This window comes from Mastigoproctus giganteus, chromosome 5, assembly GCF_048544385.1.
Source record: "Mastigoproctus giganteus isolate SK-2022 chromosome 5, ASM4854438v1, whole genome shotgun sequence".
In the NCBI taxonomy this organism is placed as follows: Eukaryota; Metazoa; Arthropoda; class Arachnida; order Uropygi; family Thelyphonidae; genus Mastigoproctus; species Mastigoproctus giganteus.
In genome coordinates, this window is record NC_143579.1 from 169,187,111 (window position 1) to 169,211,825 (window position 24,715).

At 39.1% G+C, this 24,715-nt stretch overlaps 1 protein-coding gene across 1 annotated transcript in view; it reads left to right on the plus strand.

Moving 5' to 3' along the window:
* Positions 1-603: 603 nt before the first annotated feature.
* Positions 604-24,715, plus strand: part of LOC150085831 (mitochondrial sodium/calcium exchanger protein-like) — a 66,691-nt gene continuing 42,579 nt past the window's right edge. Inside the window, exons 1-5 of the mRNA XM_090374710.1 lie at positions 604-648; positions 5,597-5,749; positions 6,147-6,199; positions 6,314-6,371; positions 10,616-10,718. Coding sequence (XP_090230836.1) covers positions 604-648; positions 5,597-5,749; positions 6,147-6,199; positions 6,314-6,371; positions 10,616-10,718 — 412 coding nt within the window. The remainder of the gene's footprint in view (positions 649-5,596; positions 5,750-6,146; positions 6,200-6,313; positions 6,372-10,615; positions 10,719-24,715) is intronic.

Below are 24,715 nucleotides of genomic sequence, written 5' to 3' on the forward strand. Positions count from 1 at the left end.
GAAGAAATAACCTAAGGTACTAATAAAACATTTAATATGTCTGGTTGTTAGGGTCATGTGATTTGTATATCAGCTAAGCAAACATTGGCAACCATTAATTTAACGCATGAAACTTTTGGTGTTTGTTCTGTCCGCGTAGAATGTTTTGATAATCACATCAGAAGCAATTTATGTTTGCTTGCATTTTTAATTTTCTATATTGTATTCCAGGACCGATTAGTCTTATTACTAATTACGTTAATGTTACTTTAAAAATAGAGTATTTTGCAAATTCCATCGATATGTGACGTCATTTGCAAGCAATGAAAGATAAAAACATGACCTGAACATTTAGGAGCAAATTTTATTTAGATGAAGGGCCCCGTTTCTCAGATAAGGATGCTTGTCTGTATGACAAAGCATCTATTTCTCATAACTTACACCTGTGTTGCTGAGAATGAGATAAGATTTTACATTTTTTAGTCCTGTCCCTATTTATATGCAGAACTATTTCTAGATTATCTGCAGAAGGCCTTCCTTTCTGTAGATGTATTCCCAACAAGGACCTAAGCCACACTTTTACATCCAATATTTTCTAACGTGAAAGGTAAAATTGTTTCAGGTATGAATTTCAGCGACTTTGAAGATGATATATTCAGTGGAGCTCAGGTGAGTCCTATAATTTCTCTTCTTAGAGTAATTGGTGAGCAGAACGTGTGCATTTTGTGGAGTAGAAACAGTTTTATATACAGGGTCATCGAAAAAGGAGTCCGTGATTTCATGATAAAATAACGAAGCAAATACTCAATCAATTGATTTATTTGTTAATATCTACAGGAACATCTCAAGTTTTACTTCATATCTTAGTATGTTTCAATACGAGCACCGTTCATTTCTCGGCAAACATCCAAGCGGTAGTCGATCTCTGTCCATGTGCGCTCAATCAATTTCGGCCTAACGGTTGCTATTGCAGCTGTAATCCTCTCTTTTGAATGGTGCGGATCGCTAATCTTTTCTGAGTAGACGATGTTCTTTAGGTAGCTCCTCAAGAAAAAGTATAATGGTGTCAGGTCAGGATTTCTTGGAGGCCAAGGCACAGGTCCACCTCTTCCGATCCCACGATCAGCAAACGTGTCATTTAGGGCATTCTGCACATTACAGCTGAAATGAGGCGGTGCGCCATCTTGCTGAAAAATCACAGAAACTCCTTTCTCTCTTTCTATGTCTTCAACTTGAGGGAAAACAAAGCCGAAGCATATCCAAATAAATGTTGCCAGTGATTGTCCTTTCAGCAAACATAAATGGGCCTAGCAAGTGATCGTGCATTAGTCCACACCATACGTTTATTTTAGGAGTATCACACGTACATACTGGCGCACTTCATTTGATTGCTCTGACCTCCAAATTGTACAATTGTGACAATTAACACATCTATTTATGTGAAAGGTTTCTTCGTCACTAAACAAAATGCGTTTCATCATTGTCAATCTCATTTAACGTGGCACTAGCAAATTCAGTACGTCTGGGACGGTATTCAGGTTTGATTTCGTGTTTGAGTTGAATCTTGTATGCATGCAGTTTTAGTCGTTTATGAAGCACATTCTGAATGGTGGTCTTTGCAATACCAAGCTCCAGGCTGTGACGAACGATGGATTTCTTCGGACTACGTAAGCAAGACTGCCTCAAGCGCTCCACATTCTCTTCAGACGTTGGTGGTCGGCCTGGAGATTTCTTAATATCTACACTGCCAGTTTCCTTAAGCTGATTAAACCAACGTATTATAGTCTTGTCTGTTGGCACATCTTGTCTGTAAGTATGTCGGTATTGACGTTACACTGTTATGACATTTAAATTCAGCACAATACACACTGCGCTTTCTGTTGCACGGTCGCCATCTTACTGACACTGACTGAGGCGATGCGCGTAGGGGTCATTCTGTGCACACTCACGGCGCAGCCAAGGTCATTGTTGAGGTGTCAAATAAAACTTAATGAGTTACAACGTTTACTGCTACGCTCACAGCAATCGATCAAATATTTCCGAAGATAATTAAAAGGGAAATCACGGACACATTTTTCGATAACCCTGTATAAAAAAATAACAAGTGGTTACTTAATTGTATTAGCTTTAGGATGAACTCGTCTACCCGGGTAACTTAATGGTATGGTCACTGTCCCCCCCCCCCAAACCGGGTGGAAAAGGCTGTGTTCGAGTCCCGTCGATGCGAGGAACTTTAATGGGCTTTTTCATTCAGTGGCTGAGTTAATCGGTTTCAGGGGTTGATAGCAAGGTTTTTCCCCTTGGAAAAACTGGAGTTTTTAGTCCAGCAAAGCACACAAATCGACCAGAGAACACACGCAATTTACAGACACAATAAACATGGGTAGTTGAATTTTTTTTTTTAGGACGAATTTGTCAACAAGGAAATACTATTTTATTATTACAATTATTACAAAACAAGCTATGCATAATTATGTTCTCTTCCTCTTTTTATATCCAGCTTGGAGGTTTCCGTAATTGAGGGGATTTGCTACTTGACGCCAAATTGGAAACGTTGCGGATCAAACATTTGTTCATAAAATTTAAGTCAAAATAATTGCCACTTCTTAAATTCAAATTCAAGTATATACAACAACCAGGCAGAAAGTTATAATATCATTTAAAAGCCCAATAGTCTTCGACGTTGGAAATATATTTTCGATCGGATTTAACTCTGGTGATCGCACTGGAAACGGCAGCCGTTGGATATCTTCAGTTCCAAGATATTCCTTCTCCACTTGAGCTCTATGTGCAGTGACATTGTCGTGCGTGAAAAGAAAAATTTGGGCCAACTGTATCCCTAAAAAAATCGCACATAGGGTTCGAGAATCTGTTCTCTGTACTTCTGCGTAGTTATGAGGTGGTACCGAGAAGAGATCCTCACTCCTCATTATTCCACCCCCACACGAGAACTCCGCCTCCACTGTAAGTGTCCCTTTCTCTGATGTTGGAGAAACCATATTCTTCGTTGTCTCCAGATGAAATAATATCCAGAATCTGTTTTTAGGCTAAAACGAAACTCATCAGCGAACATAACTGTTCTCCATTTGTCAGGGCTCCAAGTCACATGATGACGTAACCAGTTTCGACGAGATCTGCGGTGGTTTGAAGTTAATGGGATCAAATGAAATGAAATGAAATCAAATTATTATATTAGGGCCACCCATTATTTCTAATAAATACCCATATATTTATTTTGTGTGTAAATTGCGTGCGTTCTCTGGTCGATTTGACTGTTGGACGAAAACCCCCAGTTTCTGGGGACAAAACCTTGTTATCTACGCCTGAGACCGACTAACTCAGCCACGGAGTGAAAAAATCCAAAGCCCATTAAAGTTTCCTCACATCATCGACGGGATTCGAACCCGGGCCTTTTCCACCCTGTAAGGGCAGGACGGTGACGATACCACTGTGTTACCCGCGCAGACGAAGTTAATGGGATTCAAAAGACTGGCTCCCTTGCGTGAGTCCACTTCTATTGAGCCTTCTTAACACAGTCCGGATGGAAATATTTTTCACCTGTGGCCGCAGCAACTTCAAGTTGATGAAAGTCATAGCAGGGTTTCAACAACTCTTGTTGTTAGAGCCAGATAGCGGTCTGTTCTGGTTGACGTATCCCTCGGGCCACCTTGGCTAGCTCTTCTTGTAATGGTTCCAGTCTCCTGAAACTGCTTCCGTAGTGTTAAGACGACACTGGGTGACACATTAAGCCAATTTGCCACCTCCACCTGCGAGTGTCTGCTTCAAGTCGTCCAACAGCTATCCAGTTGAAAGAATCATCTAAACGACAACGACTTGCCATTCAGAGTATTAGAGATGTGGCTATCGCACTGAACCAGCCAAAAAAAAAAAAAAAAAAAAAAACCGGGAATGAAGTGATGTATCAGAACTCGTGTTTTTATAGGCATGAATAATTTGCATAATGTGAGGCTCTGTAAGATGGTCGATCGACTTCTAATGGATACTTGGAATTTGCATACCAGGATGTCTATTATATCGACACTGTTCACAATAAAATATTCCTGAAAAACATTTTGTTATGTTAATTTTGTCAAGCAGTGTATTTTGAACGGAGCAGCGTATTTTCAACCATTGATACCGTTGACCAATGACTGGGATGACCACATGACCCCTCTCTCTCTCTGTCTGTATTTCTCCTGCCAAAAACGTTTGGAAAAATGACAACTCTAAGTACAGCTTCGATATAATGTTTACATGTGAGATTACCTTGAACAAAATCTAGTGATGAATGGTTATCATATGAGATGGGCCGTGAATATCAGATTCCTAGCGTTCGCTTTGTATGAATTTGTTGAATACTCGCAGAAGACCTCCTTGATGAAAGCGTCGCTACATATCGATTCTACTGTCATTACTCTCCAAACAGAACCTTCACTCAATGTTAAATACATCTACTAGCCACCCCTTATTACAACGGACTGTCTCTGCACCACTGCCCACACCAGGAGGAAAAGACCTTAGTTTGCAAGGAAAATACCTGAGTGACGCAAGCAATTTTTAAGGGCCTTTTTCACAACGTGGCTGAATTAGTCGGTCTGAGGAGGGTAGCATGGTTTTTTAGTGCAAACTCGATTTTTTGTCCAGGAAACAGCAACACACGAAATTTACAGACATATTATGTACGGCGCAATAAGGCCTAAGTTGCTGATGCGCCTAAATCGTACAACAACCAACCAACTAACCAAATCACACCACTGAATTCACTGACTATGCTAGATCCAAAATGAAGAACCGTGTACTGTTCGAATTAGCGAAAGTAAGTTGCTTGCTTCTTAAAAGCCTTATGAAAGGTTTGTGGGCTGCAGCTCTTTAATGCAAATTCATGGTATGCGGTTCACTACATATCGTGGAAACATTTATAGATTTGCCTCTGGTCTCTCCAACTCCAAAATCAAATTTTCTGGATATCACAGTGAGATGAACTAACAAGCCGTCTCAAGGTGCGTCTGACATTCAATATTTTATGCTTATCTGGCCTTACCATAGCCTTACTTGGCTATGGCTCACTATCACTTCCGGACTTTAATCTTTTTAGTCCATTGCCAACTGTAGACTGGCAATTAATAGTCGTTTCTGAGTTTCCCTCATTCAGGGTCCACATTCGAAATTAATGCTAGGCTAACTGATAATCACCTTTACACACCAAAATATTTGTATATTTCCTGGTCACCCAATTTTCGGCAATTAGAGAGGTGGGCTTGACTTTTAGTAAGGTGTAATTTTATTAAGAACTCATAAATTAATTCGTATTCGTTTGAATGATCTCATTTTGTATGGTACAAATTTATCTTATTCTTATTTATCTTCTGAGTAGTATTTTATTTTTTTTAAAATTTCGCCGCTAGGTGGTTTGTCTTTAGTAGAAACAGCTTTAGTCTGTATTGGAAATGACTTGATGTAGAGTGGTGTCGCCATTTTGATTTTCTTGTTTTAATTGATATTTGATAGTTTCGAAGAAAACGAACTTTTTTGTAACACACGAAATTAAGCACGCAATGCCTAAGGCAAATTGAACAGTTTTACAAAGTGAAAGGTTGATTTTTGCGTTTATTTTCAGTGCAGAGACGTGAACTTTCTAAATGCATCTCTTCGTTGTAAATTTGTTCAGAATTTGGAGGGATGTAGAAGTGATATCGGCTACGTTGACTACATAACGACAATGTATTGTGCTCTAGGTCCAAATGGGGAATCGTGGGCTGTTGGAATAAGCGTAAGTAGTTTACATATCTTTTAAAAGCTTTGCAGTATAGTGTCATTTTCTGGCAGAAACAATTTTAGCAATAGTCGTGTTAGTAAGAGTTAAAGTAAGATAACGAGTGGCAGAAGGAAAAAAAAGTGTCTAAAATTACTTCCATTAATTCTAAATCTGCTGCCAGAATTTATTGACAATATTCAAATAAGAGTTACTCAGCTGTATTTGAGTAGTCTGTGTATAACGGACAGCTAAAAAGATTTCAGTCGCTATTGCTTTGAACATTGCAAAATATTTCAGCTATTATTATGATTTTTATTTAATATTACTTATAATTCATACATAAGCGTATTATTCAAATAATCAGACATTAATTTTTATTAATATAGTATAACGCAGGACTTTATTTTTTCAGGTGTTGTGGTTGTTGTTACTATTTGTTGGTTTGGGAGTAACCGCAAACGATTTGTAAGTAGCGAGCTTGTTTTTGCTTTTCTAATTAAAATGTGCTGCAGACTTTTTTGTGAGTTACACTTTTATGTTTCCATTTCGAGAGAATAACGTAGTCTTTATTTTCTGTAGCCTTTGTCCTTCACTCTTTGTCATATCCAAGAGTCTTGGAATGTCCCAGAATGTTGCCGTATCCTTTTCATGTTTTGCCTTTAGGAATGATAATAAGCAAATTATGCTACTGAGTATTGGACACATGCAGTGCGAGCGAGAAACGAATGAAACTGTGGGGGGGGGGAAGGTCTTATTTTTTTCTTTATTATTATTGTATTCTCTATTGGTTTGCTTACTCAATTACATGAGATAAACAGTAATAAAGCGAAGTTCCCTCAAACCTCTGATACCCACTTACGCTACCTCACTGCAGTAACTAAATCAGACTTTTAACGGTCCAGAGGGCGTTGTGATTTCCCTCGGTTTTGATAGAACCTAATTATGTCGGCAAGCCAGTGTCTAAGTCTGAATAATTACAAACAACTATAATACCTTTGAAACAGCTTTAATACATGTCATAATATATATAAGTGAGGACAGGTCAAACATTATACCAGCAGATTCTAATCTGGTTATATCATTGGGTTTACCTTCTCTTGGTGAACAACATAGGCATGCTTTAACAATTCTACTATTTATTCTTGCCCTATAACAGGTTAGGCTACCTTACTAAATATATATATAATTCCTTCTAACATTATGGGAATTTTCTACTCTTGAAGCCATTCCAATTCAATTTTAATACAAATTCCACTTATCCTATTTCTAAATACTTAATATATTGGCTAGATGTGTGTAACAAGCTGTGATCTGCTTTAATTTCTACCTTCGGTACGAAAAACATCCTATAAGTGTCAGGTTTCTTAATTTGCGAAAATTTTCCCTTCAATAAAGCATTAACTGACTCTGCTCTTCCTAACGTTTGTCGCAACTTTAAATTAACATAAATTCATCGGGTTATTCTCAGATGCCTGACATAACCATCTCCTTTTGTGTAAGTCTGGCCTTAATCGTTTCTCTTAACATTTCATTTATCTAAAGCACTCAACCTATTACACAGGGATACAAGAGCCTTAATATATGCATATACAAGGTGTCTCACAAATATTGGTACAAACGTTTAGGGGAGGTAGGTAACATCTAAAGGAATGTGAATCGCATAGGAACCCATAACCGGAAACGTCACCGTAAGTTGGTAGACGGCGCTGTTCATCAGTTCGCGAGAGGGAAAATTTCTGGTTTACTCATTCAAGCAGTAGTCGCCGCACGAAGAGCATGCATTGATATACAAACTGTGAGCTGGCAGACATGCACCTAATGAATGGATTAGCAGAGGGCAATGGACGAGCCGCTCAACGAATTTATGGAGAACGCTTCCCAGACAGACATGTACTGGACCACTGTTGTTTGCGCGTGTGCATCAAAATTTGTGCGATTATGGGTCATTTAGAGGTAACAGGAGTAGTGCGGGCAGACCACGTTCGACGCGAACTCCCGCCATGGAAGAAAGTGTGTTGAATGCCGTCCAGAATAATCCTACTACCAGCACACGTGCCGTTGCCTCTGCCTTAGGAGTGTATCGTTGCAGTGTACAGCGTGTCTGGCACCACGATTCCTTTCATCTCCAAAGGGTTCAGTTACTGCTCCCCCAAGATCATCCTGCACGTGTGGCTTTTTGTTTCTCCAAGAAAGTGTTCGAGACTTGGATTTTCCAGCCTATGTTTTGTTCACGAATGAGGCTTATTTCACTCGGGAAGGCTTATTCAATCAGCACAATGCTCATGTATGGGCTCACGGCAACCCACACGGTGTGCGGCACAACATCGCTTCGCAATAAATGTGTGGGCAGGTATGGTCAGTGACTGCTTAGTCGGCCCATATCTGTTACCATCCCGCATGAACTCCGTTAATTATCGGATCTTTCTTGAACAAGTTCTACCAGGGTTACTTGACGATGTTCCAGCAAATGTGAGACGAAACAATTGGTTTCAACATGACAGGGCGCCTGCCCATTATGGAAGGTGTGTTCGTGACCATTTGAACAGGCGTTTTGGGCGTCGATGGATTGGCCGTGGTGGACCCATTGCCTGGCCCCCACGCTCACCTGATTTATCGAGCCTTGATTTCTTTCTGTGGGGGGGGGGGGCCCTCAAATCTATCATGTATGAATCGCCTGTGGAGACGGAAATGGATCTCGTGGCGAGACTCGTCTGCGCTGCTGATACTGCCAAAGAAACTCCAGGTGTGTTCGACCGTGTCCGCCAATCCATTCTGCGTCGGTGTCACGCATGCATCGCGTCTCATGGTGGAACCTTCGAGCATCTGTTGTAAGATCATGAAATGCATCCATCTCGTACTCCATTGTTAATATTATGTCAAATAAATGTTTGCCACTAATTACTGTCTTGTGTCATTTCTGCTTCTTGTGCCTCTTCTACTACTTTCCCGTGACGTTTCCGGTTATGGGTTCCTATGCGATTCACATTCCTTTAGATGTTACCTACCTCCCCTAAACGTTTTTACCAATATTTTTGAGACACCCTGTATACAAACATACAAGTACCTTAGTTCTAGTACATTCACTTATGCTGTCTTACGATTTCCATTTCTGCTGCCACACTCTTTCTATACTGTCCATTTTCAAGCCCGCACACGTGTGTGTATATATATATATATTTATGCCTTGGAATTTACTTTGTGGCTTATATAGCATGAAAGTAACAGTCCACTTACTTTATTTCTATCTTGCTCTTGCCTTGTCCTAAGTTGGTGTTTCCTTTGGGTATTTACTGCTGCTTCCACCTTTCTGAAGGTCCTCTGGTGATTGACGATCATTACATCTAAGAGATGGCTTTTATTCCAGTTTAGTAGGCTGTACGGCTGGCGGATTGTGGTAGACCATAAAGGGCCGGCTCCACACTTCTCCCATAGATTACATCTCTCCGTAGGGACATCGCTTTATTTGGAGATTTTCTCACTGTAAGGCACATAATTATCATACTTTACACTCACTATCATTATTCTCTTTTGCTTCTCTCACATCACCGATCTTGTTTCGACCTACACTCAGACTATGACTCGACTGTGCTCCGACTTCTGTCTTCTCTCCTATCTTTTTCCCCCAAAATCACATGTTAATTTCTCTCTCATCTATTCGTTCGTCCTTCATCGCCACCAATCGCGTCGAATTCCTTTCTTTTAACTTTTATTTCCCGCCGATTTTGTTACTAAGAATAGCGTATTCTTTATTGCTATTTCTTATTGTCTTTAAAATTTCTTCCCTACAGCCTTCCTAGAGAATCGCTTACAACAGCCCTCTTCCACAATTTGTCACGGGCCTTCACTGATTTGGCGTGACCATTAATCCTTTCCTGTTGCTTGGTTTATGCCAGGCTCCTTACTTGCTCTTATTTCTGGTGTGGTGTCCCTTTGTCAATTTTAAGTGAACCTTTTAGTCACCATTATCTAGGCCTGAGCTCTTAATCTCCCCTTTTGTCAAACTTCGAGTTGTTCTAAGTGACATTATCACTTAGAACACTTAAATGTATACTAATATTTTAGTTGATGCTGAATTAAACCTTCTTTACTTACTCTTTCACCTGCCTAGACCCAAATACACCAGATCATGTAAGATCCACTCTTACAAAACTAAACAAATGATGGACATTTTATTTTCAGGAAATGCTCTTTCTTTCTCACATGAGACCATAAAAGAAACGACTCTTTTTGAGCGTGTATTAAGAAAAAGGGTTATACTCCAGATAATGGGTACAACTCTGGAGGAAGTGGCTTCTTTTGCTTGATCCGTCCCGAATTACTCGCGTAAACTAACCTAACCTTTTTTCACTAGCCAAAAATGAGTCTATTAAAAAACCCATACTTATTTTGCTTGAATCCGTCCCGAATTTGGCCATGCCCGCAACGCAGTGACAAGGTGCACCCAAAACTGGAGTTCAGCCAGAAAAAGATTTGCCGCTATATCTAGGAATTTGTCATCCAACTTTAGATAAGGGGTTACCTAGTAATTAAGGAATTATTAATGTAATAAAACAAATTATTTACATGTTACACACGATTCAACGAAAAGGGAACTCCCAGTGGGTTTCAAGAAACGCATCATTCTCTCTCTCTCTCAAAATGTGGGAGTATCTTATTGGACAGTTTAGATTTTCTAGGCTTCATTGCTACTCAACTAAATTTTAAATAAATCTTTATTGTATTATATCGACAATATAATCTTTAATATATTTGTAGAAGTGGGTTACTGCACATTTCAACTACTCCAGGTACTTTAAATTCTAATATTAGAGGATTCTTTTCGAATACCGAACTTCCAATTCTAGTGTAATCTTTCCATAACTGCATTTATTTGAAATTCAGGGGGTGACTTTACTGGCATTTGGAAATGGTTCCCCTGACATCTTCTCTTCTCTTGCTGGTATCCAGCAAGGCAGGATTGAACTTGTGATCGGAAGTCTTATAGGTGAGTCAACTGTTAATTTTGTACTTTAATATTTTAACTTTAAAACGAAAAAATGATTACTGTTAAATGATCAGAGATTTTGGCAAAGGTTCAAACATTTCTGCTGATCAGAAAAAGAACATCGATAATAGTACGAGTTGTCGATTATGTTAGTAAGGTTTGTTCATGGTCGCTCTTGTGGCGACTTGTCGATCATGCTAGTAATAGTGTCCTTTGAAGGGGGAGAGTATTTAGGATAGGGATAATCATTAGTTAGTGGAATTGGAGGCCAGATAAACTTTATCACCTAAAGTTTTAGTATTATAATGGATAAAAGGTGCAATCTGCATCTAACAAAACAAAAAATTACATTCATACTTTTTTTTCGGTGGTCAAAAAGTAGCAATCCACTTCAGCTTTAAACTTTACCAAACTCCCTACCTCGACCACCGTGGCAGGCAGTTTATTCCAAAGAGCCACAACATGCTGCTTAAAAGTAAACACGAGATCCAGCTTTCTGTTCTTCTCAGAATTTTGTATTTTGCCTCCCCCCCGTTTTTTCCCATATCAATGAAAATATACGCCCTCGTTCATTTAACCGAGTTCCTTCAGGGTCTTCTATACCTCGATCGGGATCCGTTCTCTCCCATTAATAATATCAGGTGGATTACGTTTTACTGAAAGAATGAGAAAGGTGAAACATAATCGGACTTTATAATGTCCGATTATGTTTCCGATTATGCCATTTATACAACAAATTTCCAGCTTATGCTGGAAATTTGTTGTATAAATGGCATACCACTGTTTATCAATAGCTGATACTGCTAAATGCCTGTTCAAAGTAATTTACCAGTAATTTTTAACAATAATACAGTCATCAATGGTGTTAGCAATGACGTGGGCAACAACCACGGTAGACGTAAATCGTTCCTGTAAACATTTGAACCTTTGCTGAATATTTCTGTACGGCTGTTTGTGTTATGTAGTTGCAAATAGTAATTGCACTTTATCTCTCAGCCTTTTCTGACTGAACGTGATCGATGTGGCCAATTATGTTAATAAAATAGGTCATATTGATCGTGTTCGGTCAGCAGAGGCTGAGAGATAACATAACACCCCTCAAACAGAGAGTGCTCTCGATGAATTGCCATGCAAATTATGAAATAAGCAGGGGTCCGCTCTAGGGTTTATGGAACTGAGTGCAAAATATTTGCGATTGGCCAGTGGTTATTATATTCTCTAGATCTGTTTCCTTAAAAAAAAAAAAAAAGAAATACAAATGGATAAGATATCATAATAGGAATAAGAATTGTAAACCTTGAACATTATTTCTCAAACATATAATTATTTTAATATAGGTATAGAGCAAGTGTTCTCATCTAGAAACCAGATCAGGTCCAATTGTAACCAATGCAAAACTGCTTAATTCACAAGCCTGTGTTTAATGTCGAAGCCTGAAAATTTGATTGCTTTCATTACAAATGCGTGGCCAAGTGTGATTATAAGAACAACTCGCTACAAACACGCTCTTTTATACATATTCATAAATTTATAATTAAACCCTTGCTTTTTTTTTTTTCCTGAAATGCTGACTGAATGTAAATTACATTTCTAATCCTTTTTTGTTTTATTAAAATAATTTTTATAATTACAGTTGGAGTATATTTTCTTAGATCTTCATTGTAGGCAACAGGAGAGAAAACAGTTTGTAATATTTCGTGGGGCAGTTAACAGCGTTCGGTGTAAACGTATTAACGATATGCACGCATTCTTCTGAGTAATTGGTAGATGAATGCGTTAGTATTAAGTAGTGGAAATTCATGCAAGGAAACAAGCAAGCTTATATGGCATTAAAAAAAAAAAAAACACTGCCCATCTCATATGTTCATCCCCTCTAATAATTTATCTAATTCTTCCTTGAATTATTCTACATCAGGTGGAAGTTTGTTCCAAAAATCAGTCGCTCTTGTGGGACGAAAATTTTTGCGCATCCTTCTAAACTGCAACCATCCTTTTAAGTTAAATTAATGTCGCCTTATATGTGTGTTATTCGAGAAAAACTTAGGATGCAATCTGCATTTAATTTATTCAATTCATTTAAGACCTTAAACACTACTCAGGTATTCTTGCTGGTGGATTAGTTTTCCAGATGCTAAATTTGCAGAACTGAATTCTTTCTTGGCAAGAGTAGGGTTTTATGTCCTTACTAATCTTGTTGCCCTTCTCTACTCATACCACCGGATCCACATCTTTCCTGAAACGAGGCTACCACATCTATATGCAGCACTCAAGATGCAGGCCAACTTTTGCCTTGTCCCTGCGTGCAAAATTCCTTTCCAATATAACATTGACAGAAATCTGTGATTATCTTCAGGTCTTTTTCTTTCTCCTCTACTTGGAGTGCGATACCACCCAATTGGTATGTTAATTCTGCGATTATTATTCAATAAATAAATAAATTTAATTACTTAAAATATAGACTCCACATTGTTAATCTTAACACTTTGTAGTACGGGTTCCACGTAAGTCTTAATAATTGGTTATCTATTAACTTATTCTTTTACTGCGTATAAGTTCATTAGGCGTTTTTTCTTTCAGACTTGTAGCATATCGTAGGTTTCTTCAAAAACAACTTTTCCATGACTTTTATCTTCGCAAATCCTCCGAAGATCAGTGTCGTTGACAAATTTGAGTGGTTAGCTGGGAAAATGTTACCCAGACAGTACAGATGATCTTGGGGAGCTGCTCTCTCTCTCTCTCTTGGTTTGTAATTCTTCTGTTAGCTTTAAGTTGCTTTGAGTCTGGATAATCAAGCCTTCCCGTTATAGGTTGAGCAAGGGTGCCTAGGTTCCTGGTGGTAATTATAAGCATCCACGGGGTTTTTTCAAGAGTGAGAGCAAGGTCGTCTTGCAGATGGTGTGGGGGTTTCCAGGTATTTGGTTAAGCCATCTTAGTATCCAGTGCTCCAGCCTGATATACTGTTTCAGATATGTTGGTGGAGCCGATGCCCAAATCACTGAGGCGTAAAGAGCAACCGGGGTGATGCAACTCTGCGCATATTTTGTGACTAGGTTTATATCGTGAAATTCTACCAGTCGAGTAAACCAAAGGGCAGTAAAAAAAGTTTTTTTGCTTCTCTAAATGATGCTGGAAGGAAAGTTTTCTGTCCCATACCAAGTCGAGGTCTCTGTGATAATCGACTTTCCGAATTAAGACGCCGCCAATAGTAAACGGTAGAGGAATTGCCCTCCTCATTTTACTGAAGGTCATCTCTGCTCATTTAGATGGATTTATTTCCAGCCTGACTGTAAGTAGCTGTCGATATCCAATATTTGCTTCCTCTGGTTTGGCACAGGTGAAAAAAAATAATAATGTCGTCTGCATACGATAATGTCACGCTGTTTGCAAGAAGTGGTGATTGCAACGCTGCTGCAAAAAGGGCAGCAGACAAAACTCCCCTTTGAGGAATTCCTGAAGATGGTAGCAGCACTCAAACTGTTGATGAGTGACAAGGAGATACCTCTCATAAGAACTCTCTCAGAACCGCGAGAAGAGCGCCAGTTATTCGGAAGTAATTTTCTAATATTGTTAAAGTGAGCACCAAGATTCTATCATATGCGGACTTCATATCAAGAAAGATTGTATAGTTGGGGCTTTTTTTTGTTAAGGACTACCTCTATGCGGAAGTGTTTCAAGAAGATTGTTAATACTAGGTCTCCCAGTGATCACGGAATGCAGATGTGGCCTTTTCAAATAGTTTAAGAAAGGAACACTAATTAAGATAGGTCGGAAATCCTGTCTCAATGAGATAATCCTCTCTCATTTCTCTTTGTGTTTCACAAGATATTGTTAAAGATGCTAAGTAAGATATCAGCTATGAAAACTGCTGATTTTTTTAATTGTGAATACCGAGAATTCATCCGACACACAGTGGATTTATTTGCCAGTCCATTAATAAATTTAATGCAGTTCTCTTTAATAAGTACTATGGAGGAAAGAGAAGAAACGGGGATGGAAAGGATGATATATGAACTATCGTTATCTGTCGTAAAGTCTACAAAATAACTTCCTCCCATGAATAAAACAACTGTTTATCCAGCTCAAATCTTTTGCTGGTTTTACAAATAGACACTTTGATTTTCGGAATTTATTAGTTCGAAGACGATAGTGTGCTTGTCTCTTGAGTTTAAGGAAGCGAGCTCCTTTTATGTACTGAATGAATTCTTGAAGGGACTGCTATTTTTTCCAGTTTCCTATATACTCGTTGCTTTCTGATGATGGCTGTGCTCGTTTCTCCATTTGTTGATTCGGATCTTTTTGAAAGCTCCTTAAAGTGCTAGAGCCTTCAGATGCATAGCTAGACAGCTAATAGCAACATCAACCGGGAGGGATAAAAAGTTTTCCCAGTTTGTTGAAGTGAGAGAATTCATGACTGAATCTTGCTTTAGGAATTTAATAGAAAACACAATTTTTTGTTAAGGTTTCTTTATATTCATTTTGATACGGCTTGTGATGCGATGCAGATTGGAAGTTGGATGCAATAAGATCAAGGCCAGGAATGTTATCAAATACTAGATCTAGTGTTTGATTTCCTTTCATGGGCGGTGTTTCAAGACATTCCAGGTGCACGTTTTCGAGCGAGATAATGAGGTAACTCCTGGCATCTGCATATCTAGGGACAGGCATGTTGAAATCGCCTCTGAAAAGGTAGGAATATTACAGGAGAGGTGACATGTAAGCCAAGTTTGAACTTCATTTATAGATTTTTGGGAATGGCTGGGTGCTACGTAAACGATGCAGATTTGTTTTTGATGATTTTAACATACAAAATTCGTGCACAGACCCTCAACATGAGAAGACCGTTTGTGTACTGTACATTTTTGTGGCAAACGTAATCTTCATCCTGACCCAGAATTAAGGTTTAGGCAAAACAGCATCCCAATTGTAACAGAAGTCAAATTCCTAGGATTCATTTTTGAAAATAAGCTGACATTTCTAGAACCTATTCGTCAGCTAAGGACAAGATGCGTCAAAGGTCTTAACATCCTTCGTGCCGTTTCGTCAACTTCGTTGGGGGTGGAGATCGTTGTACCCTTCATCTCTAACAAGATTTTGTCCCTTCCATACTTGATTGTGATTCTAAGGTTTATGCTCCTATACCAGAGAGTACTTCGGGTGGTTAGATCGAATCTATCATCAGGCCACCCGGACTGCGATTGGAGCATTTCGCACATATCCTGTCCAAAGCCTTTACGTCGAAGCGATTGGACCATCTCTCAGTTGTCCTTAGAGCATGCTTTTAAATTGAAATCCTTGCCAGACAATGACACTTGCCTGTGAGAATCAGTTTTCGAGCCACTGTGGAAAAATCTATAAATCACTCTCGTCTGACTTCCAATCTATCGTTTTGTATTCGAATCCAAGGGCTGTAGACAACGTTGCCCAGTCAGCAAGACTGGGCATACCTTTCACCCTGGCATGCCCATTTACCAACTTGTAACCTCTCTCTGAAGGTGTGAGAGAAGGCTGCCAGACCTCTAGCTGTCTACCAGTAACTTTTTATATCACATTGAGTGCAGTATTCTGACATCTGCCAATCTACACAGATGGCTCCAAGTCAGAATCATATGTGAGATTAGCTGTCGTCCTTTCACACAAAACAGTATCTAATGGAACTATTTTACGTACTATATTAAGGTAAATTTCTCTTATTCTTCTACAAATATTGAAGTAGAACGTATTGAGCATTGTAGCTCTGTTTTATGCTATCAAAATCATATTTTAAACTCTTGTTAACTATTTCATTCACTTCTTTCAAACGAAGTGTTCTACACACAATAGCGAGGTAAATTTCTCTTATTCTTCTACTTAAATAAGATTCCACAAGATGCTATCATAGATACTGCAGAGTTACATGCAATAGAAATAGAATAGCCCTTGATCATATTGAAGATAGCGATTACCAGATCAGTATACGGGTGGTTATAAAATAAGTTTCCATATTCAGGATGTCCTAGTGTCAAAACGGTTAGAGATAGCGCCGTGAAAATCGGTAGGTATGTCAAATAGGGTATGGGGAAGCGATTTGTAGAAGAAAAAAAAATAGTTCAAAATTTCCGTCACCAGGGGAGAAATTGGCACTGTAAAGATGAGAATACTTAACTTAGGATTAGATTTTAATAACAGAACTTAGAAATCTACAGATATTGTTCTACGTGCTTTTCTTCACTTGAGATGACATTCTGAAAACGGAGGACTGCGTGCGAGTTTCGCGTAGCATTTCATTGGAGATGTTGGCTACACGCTGTTTAAAGCTTGCTTTCGAATCGACAAGCGTCTGTATACCGCCACGGTAAACTCTGTCTTTCAGGTATCCCCATAGCCTGAAATCACAGGGATTGAGATCTGGTGATCGAACTGGCCATAACTGCGGAAAGTCTCTAGAAATGATGCGATCATTCCGAATGTTGAAGGAGCAGTTCCTTCACTTGTCTACCAACGTGGGGAGGGGCACCATCTTGCCTGAACACTACGGTCTCCAAGCATTTCGTGCAGAGCAGTAATCTCTTAGAAGAGCGCAGTACCGTGCACTAGTTACCGTACACCTTATGGGGAGCATGAGGTGTAGACCCTTTAAAGAAAAATGGTCCGATTATAAACCTGCTGTGAATCCACACCATGCTGTAACGTATGGACTTTGTAGTGGTCTTTCATGCACAGCAGATGGACGAGAATATTCGGAGTTTTGTGCATTTACAGCCCCATGAAGAGTGAAATGTGCCTCATCAGATCACAACATCATTTGAGACCATGTATCGTCAAGTTCCATACGAGCCAGAAATCGTAGAGCAAAGTCTATTCGTTGTTGCTGATCACAAGACTTTAGTAGTTCTTGCACTACGTGAGTCTTGTACGGAAACCAACGTAAAATTATTCGAAACACTTTACGTACAGTAGACCAAGGAAGGTTCAAGTCTCTTGACACACCTCTGGTAGGCACTTCTGACTGGTAGTGTTTCGCATTCTGACCATTGCAACCGCCACTTCATCCACTACCTCCGGTTCGATACGTGGTCGTCTGGTTCTCTGCCTGGAATTACATCTAACTCCCCGGTTGGTCGCTTCAAATTACTTTATTAGTTTTCGAAGACCCACTGACAATGTCAAAGGTCCTTTACTCAAACCTTTAAGTTTCCGATATTCACGTTGTGCTGCATTAGCGTTTATATTATTCTGGTAGAACAGTTTTACTAAAAGAGCACGTTCCTTTTTTGTAAGAGCCATAATGGTTATTGATGGTGGTGTTGGCCTTTCTGCTTTCGTCTAACAGGATGTCATTTGCGTAAGCAGCGTGTCTTGAAGTAAATGACAACTTTTACATATGTGCAGGGCCGTTTTTCCCATTGTGGCGGAAATTTGAACTTTTTTTTTCTTCTTCTGTTTCATTCCTGTCGATAAGCCATCTCTCATGGGAGAGCATAGTTCTGCGAGAAGTCCTTGAATATGCCCAAAAATGCTTGTATTCATTTTTAAGAATTCTGTGTGAGCGTTCCTGCTGATTTGCTTGTTATTGAGGGAAACTGGAGATGACATTCTGAAAACGGAGGGCGCCTCCGTAGCCAGGTGGGCAGGAGCAGCAGTGCATAGCACACGCTTCTTGATTAGACCGGGGTTCAAGCCCGTGACCACCATATACGGAGGATGCGGAAAGGTCAGGGAATGAACACTGCATATCCCCGGAGCAATATGGCCTTAGTTGCTAATGCTCCTAAAAATCAAATAACAACAACAACTGAAAACCGAGGACAAAATAAAAATCTCACCTATATATCCTGAGAACAACTAACCCATCACGTAGAAGAAGATAAGTTATTATTACTCCTTTGGTTTGATTAGAGTTGCTGTACTTCCAAACAAGCACGCTGCTACTGTGAACCGCGTGAATATATCTTTAAAAGAGACCGCTTCTATCTTTAAGGGTCACTGGTCTAAATCGATAGAGACCGTGAAAGGCGAAAATGGGGTTTTCATTCATTACATAATGTTGATATTCATTTTGTAAAAAGCAACCTCGTTGAGTTATCAGTGAGTTCGAAATTTTCAGTTGTTTCCATTCTTTAACAGTTCACTGTGTGGATTGTTAAAGAAAAGAAACTGGTACTCGTGAGTATCACTGTCTCATATATTTTCCAACTGAACTGTAAGAACCTGGTAAAAAATTAAACAATTGTTGGTTTCAAACTAAATTCCAGCCAGGAAGCAACAATATCAATTATGATAAATGGTTATTCCTCAGATTGGATTGATGTAAGAAGTGGGGTTCTCCAAGGATCACTATTAGGACCACTGTTGTTTTTGATTTTCATAAATAACATCGGTGAAGGGATAGAGGGCATGATGTCTAAATTTGCAGATTATGTAAAGATTGGTAGAGTAGTTAATGATCGCCGCCAAGCAGCAATCATTAACTACTCTACCTTCTTCAGAATGAGGGCGACTTTCCACAATATGTCTATTCCTGCACTATGCGCCATACTGGGCGATTACTTCAAAATCTTTAGTCATCTATTAGATCCCCTTAAGAAGCTCTTACAGACCAAGACCCTGTGGATAAGAGATCATAATCATCATCAAATTATCTGCTCCAGAGAGCTCCCCTAAGGGGGTGTTCTCTCTGCCGTCCTCTTTGCCGCATTGTTAGAACTATTCCTTGCAAATCATGCTAACTTTACTACGTTTGCCGATGATATAAAGTTCTTTGTTGTTACAAAATGCCACCAGTCTCTCCAGTCTACCACAGTGATCTCCAACCGACAGTTACAACAACTTGTAAATTACCTTAACGCGATTGGGCTCTCCATTAACAACGAAAAAACTGCTCAACTTACTATAACCAAAAAGAGAAATATAAACGATGTGAACATCATGATTGGCAACTCCCTAGTTGAAAAAGTCACCCAGCATAAAGATTTGGGCCTCACCTGGGACAAAGACTGTACGTTCTTGCCTCATTTTAATGCCACTCAGGAAAAAAACACATGCTGCTATATAGGCAGTGAAACAGGAATCTCCAACTTCCTTAACCCACATCTTATCACTAACTATATTCTCCGTTACATAACCCCAATTCCATTGTATGCCTCAACGATATGGTCCTCGGCACCTCCATCTTACCAAACCAGGTTCCTATCCCTGGAATACTGGATTTTAAAATGGATAAATAAGGTTGCATGCCTACCACCTACAATCTCAAAATCTGTCATGCTCTCTAATCTAAATATGCTACCTTGGAAGTACATAATCTCCAGGAACCTCGATCTACTCCCAGCTTCTCTCCGGAAAATTAAGCTCACCTGATATTTAGGATATCATTGCTAGACCGTCAGATCGCAATAGAACTCATATCAGTGCACTGCCATTCAGATTCAAGCTGCGCAGTATGACCTCCCTGGATATCATGTTTCTATTTAATTCAATGGAAATATTTAACAGGTTATCTATTGACTGTCAGAAGTTCTGCAAGGACAAAACGTACAGATCTGCCTCTCTGGCAGATCATGTATTGTATCAATTCATTTGAGTGCTCTATACGTAGATTGTAAATAGTATGGCAATATTTATTTATTCATTATTATCATGTAACCCGTGTCCTCTAGCAGCATAGTTGTAAAGGGACATTTATTTGGAAATAAATTGATATTAATAATAATAATAGACTTCAGGGATGGTCAGAAAAATGGCAGCTATTCTTTAATCCAGCAAAGTGTAAGGTTATGCAACTGGGGAACAATAACCCAAAAATAACTTATACACTTGGCGGAGTTGAACTAAAGCCCGTAGTGGAGGAAAGGGACTTGGGTGTTAAGATTCGGTCAGACATGAAGTTCTTCGAGCATCGCAGACAGGTTGCAGGGAAGGCCCATGGTGTCCTATCGATGATGTATCGAACAATTGCTAGTAGAGATAAGAACGTCATAATCCCATTATATAAGGCTTTTGTTCGACCACACTTGGAATACTGTGTTCAAGTATGGAGACCGCACCGAAAGAAAGACATTGTGCTTCTTGAAAGGGTCCAGAGACAAGTAACTCGCCTGGTGAGATCGGCAAAATGCTTTGAGTATGTGGGTTGCAGAGCTTGGAAACTAGGCACCTTAAAGGAGACTTGATTGAGATGTTTAAGGCCCTGAGAATCATAAGCAAAATTAATGAGGACGAAATTTTCACGGTTATAAATGATTCTAGAACTAGGGGGCATAATTTCAAGTTACGGGGGGGGAGATGTTTAGACTGGATTGCAGGAAGTTTTATTTTAGCCGGTGAGTTATAAATTAATGGAATAAGTTACCTACATGGGTGGTAGACGCTGACAGTTTGGGGAAATTCAAAGGTCAGCTGGATCAGGAGGAGGGAAACGCTTAGGTTGCCCATTTCCTTTTTTATTAATTATTATTATTATTATTATCATTGTTTGTTTGTTATTTGGTTTTTAGGAGCATTAGCAACTAAGGCCATATTGCTCCGGGGATATGCGATGGTCATTCCCTGACCTTTCCGCATCCTCCGTATTTGGTGGTGACGGGCTCGAACCCCGGTCTAATCAAGAAGCGTGTGCTACGCACTGCTGCTCCTGCCCACCTGGCTACGGATTATTATCATTTTATTTTATTTATTTATTTATTTATTTTATTTATTTATTTTTTTTTTGCTGGTGCAGCATAAGCTTTCTTGCATCATGTGGTCATTGCTAGTACTAATATTTGTTGCTTCTGGGCTGGTCCAATTTTTAAAATTTTTATTTAAATCCTACTTAATTTAGGTGTACGCCTAAATTAAGTAGGATTAAATTTAGGTGTACATCTTACCCCAGAGACGGCCCGCAAGCCAGGTTTTTTTTTTTTCTTTCAAATTCACTAGGAGAGTTTACATTTAAGAAATTATCTAAATTCAACAGGCATAGAAATTAACAATATTACATAAATGAATAGGAATATATAAACAGTCATACATCCGCATGTTTATTTAGGAAGAACCTTTCTTGAGTCCAATGTCAGTCTGGTAGTTGTTTGGCAGGAAGATGTATATACGATGGATGATCTTGGTCGTTTAGGCCTTTTCTGTGCAATATCGATCACAGTTTACGTCAAGGATGAGAAGTATTCCTATAGTGTTGGATGGGAACATCCAGTCTAAAGATTTTATCCCGTTCCTGGTGGGGCTGCATTGTAGTTTGTCTATGGCCACGGGATCTGTTGAAAGTTGGGTGGTGAAAGGCTATCTCCATTCTGGTCCACAATCTCGCACTTATTTACTTGCATAGTGCCAGCAAACACGACAAAAAATAAATAATAATAAATAAATAAATAAAATAAATAAATAATAAAAAATAAAAAAACCCTCTACCCCCTACCCAAATCTCACCCTGGCAATTTACCCCGCACTAGGTTAATTTCCACAGTGCCAGCAAAAAAAAAAAAAAAAAAAAAAAAACAAACACAGGACAAGAATACAAGGGGGGGGGGGGGAATCTATACAGTGAACAGTTATTAGTTTACAAATATCCAGACTGATAACTGTCTTCTTTTTAGCAAGCATGTCAAATGGACTCCCGGGCATTGGAAGTCAGTTATTTTTTCGGGAGAGAAGAAATTCGACCTGCATAGCTCTGATGGGAAACGAACGATTCGCCGTAGACGTGGTGAAGAATACCATCCGGACTGTTTAGTGTCTACAGTGAAATTCCCTACCAGCCAAATGACATGGGAGGGGGTGTATTTCTTATCGCAGAGTAGGTCACCTGCAGTTTATAAAAGGTTCCGTAAATGCCAATGGATACCTGGCTATATTGGAATTGCTGCCAACCATTAGAGACCATTTCAACCTGCCAAGTAACTGCATCTTTCAGGACTCTGCTCCTTGTCATTGGGCAAAAAAAGTGTAAGTAGGAACTTCCGTAGTTATTTTAGCTTCATTGCTGCATTAGAAGTTCAACAGTAATGTGTTTACATTTGTTACAGTTGAAAAAATGGTTGGAAGAACGGTCCATTACAACTGTTAGCTGGCCAGGAAACAGCTCGGCCTTGAATCCTATAGAGAACTGTTGGCATCGTAGGAACGTACCGACTGTGTGGTACTACATTTAGGGCGGTAGAAAATGAAAAAGACCTGGGAGTAATTGTGCAATCAGATATGAAGTTTTCTGAGCAATGCAGATCATGGTATACAGGAATTTTGCTAACAGGGAAGAGGTGGTGATTGTCTCACAGTATAAAGCAATGGTCAGGCCACGCCTTGAGTATTGCGTACAGGTATGGAGGCCTCATCTTAGGAAGGATGTAGATTTGCTTGAACGTGTACAGAGAAGGGCAACAAGATTGATGAGGGGAATGAAGGGATCCTCTTACCAAGAGAGGCTTGAGTTCTGCAAATTGCAGCTTTTTAAGACTAGACACCTACGGGGTGATTTGATTGAGGTGTTTAAGGCTTTGAATGGGTTGAGCACGCTGAATTCTGATGAGATTCTTCCACTTGTTCGGATTACGAACCTGAGGGGACATAAATTCAAATTGAGGAAAGACAGCTGTGCTGAAATTTGCCTTTAGCCAGCGGGTGGTTGATCGCTGGAACAAACTTTCATCTGTCGTTGTGGAAGTTGATAGCTTAAATAAATTTAACGAGGAACTGGATAAACATTTAGAGGGAATGGTTGTGTGAATTTTTTTTTTTTTTTTTTTTTGGCTGATGCTACATAAGCTCTTAAGCTTGCTTTCTTGCATCACATGCCAAATTTACTATTACTATCTGCAGTTGCCAGAAAGAAACCAAAGACCCTTGATGAATTCAGGAAGCCATAATTGGTGTTGGGAACCACGAACTATCATTTGATTATCTTCAGAAATTGATCTTGTCAATGCTTCGACGGTGTGCTGCTGTCATCAGGGCTAGAGGCGATTCAACTAAAAATTAGTTTGTTCTGAAGCAAATTGGGGGCTTCTAAAAACATTTTAGCCATAATTGTCGTGTTTACCAAAACTGTTGTATAAAGGTTGCAAATGCTCATTTTGGAATATTTTGAGAGCACCTGTAAAATATTACTTAGCTTTGCCTTAACTATTAATAAATATCTTTTGTTTATATTTCTATTTGTGATGCTAGTCATTAATGTAACATACCATCGTCAAAAAGGGTTAGAAATGTGGAATACCTAGGTGATGCACTGTCTTTGAACACCAGTGTATTAATAAGTAATTAAAATGCGTTAATTCTTTTACTATCAGATTATGTAATTAAAACAACCACGATAGTAATTATAATAATAAAGGTTGTAAATATCCACCATCTTTTCATCATATTCGTTGATTCAAACATACGTTTGTGTTTTAAATTTATTGTTTTACAAATTTACAAATGATTCAAAGATTTGTGTTTTACAAATGGGATTTTGTAAAACAAACAAATGATTCTAACATTTGTTTGTTTTACAATTGCTTTGCAAAACAAACAAATGATTCTAACTGATTTTAGAAACTTTCTAAAATCAGTTAGAATCATTTGTTTACGAATATTCCAAACTTTTAAAACAAACATTTGATTAAAATATTTGTAAAACAAACATTTGTTTGTTTTACAAGTTTGGAATATTCGTATAAAATATTTGTAAAACAAACAAATGTTTGTTTTACAAATATTTTAATCAAGAATAAATTAGTTAAACATTTTCTGGGGTGGGGTAGCAAGGAACTACCCTCTCCCGGGCGGGGGTAGCTCCCTTAGGAGAACCTTGAAAGTTCAATACCCCAAAACGGGGCATTGAAATGTCAAGAAACGCGAAGTGTAGTGGTCTGTAACCTCGTGTGTGACCGACTGTCGATTTTAGGTGTGTGAGGGGAAACCGGAGTACCCGGAGAAAACCTCACTCCACGGCCTGAGATCGACTAACTCAGCACCGAGTGGAAGAAGGCAGGAAAATTTCCTCAATACCTTCTGCTGGATTCGAACCCAGGCCCTTCCACTCGGCG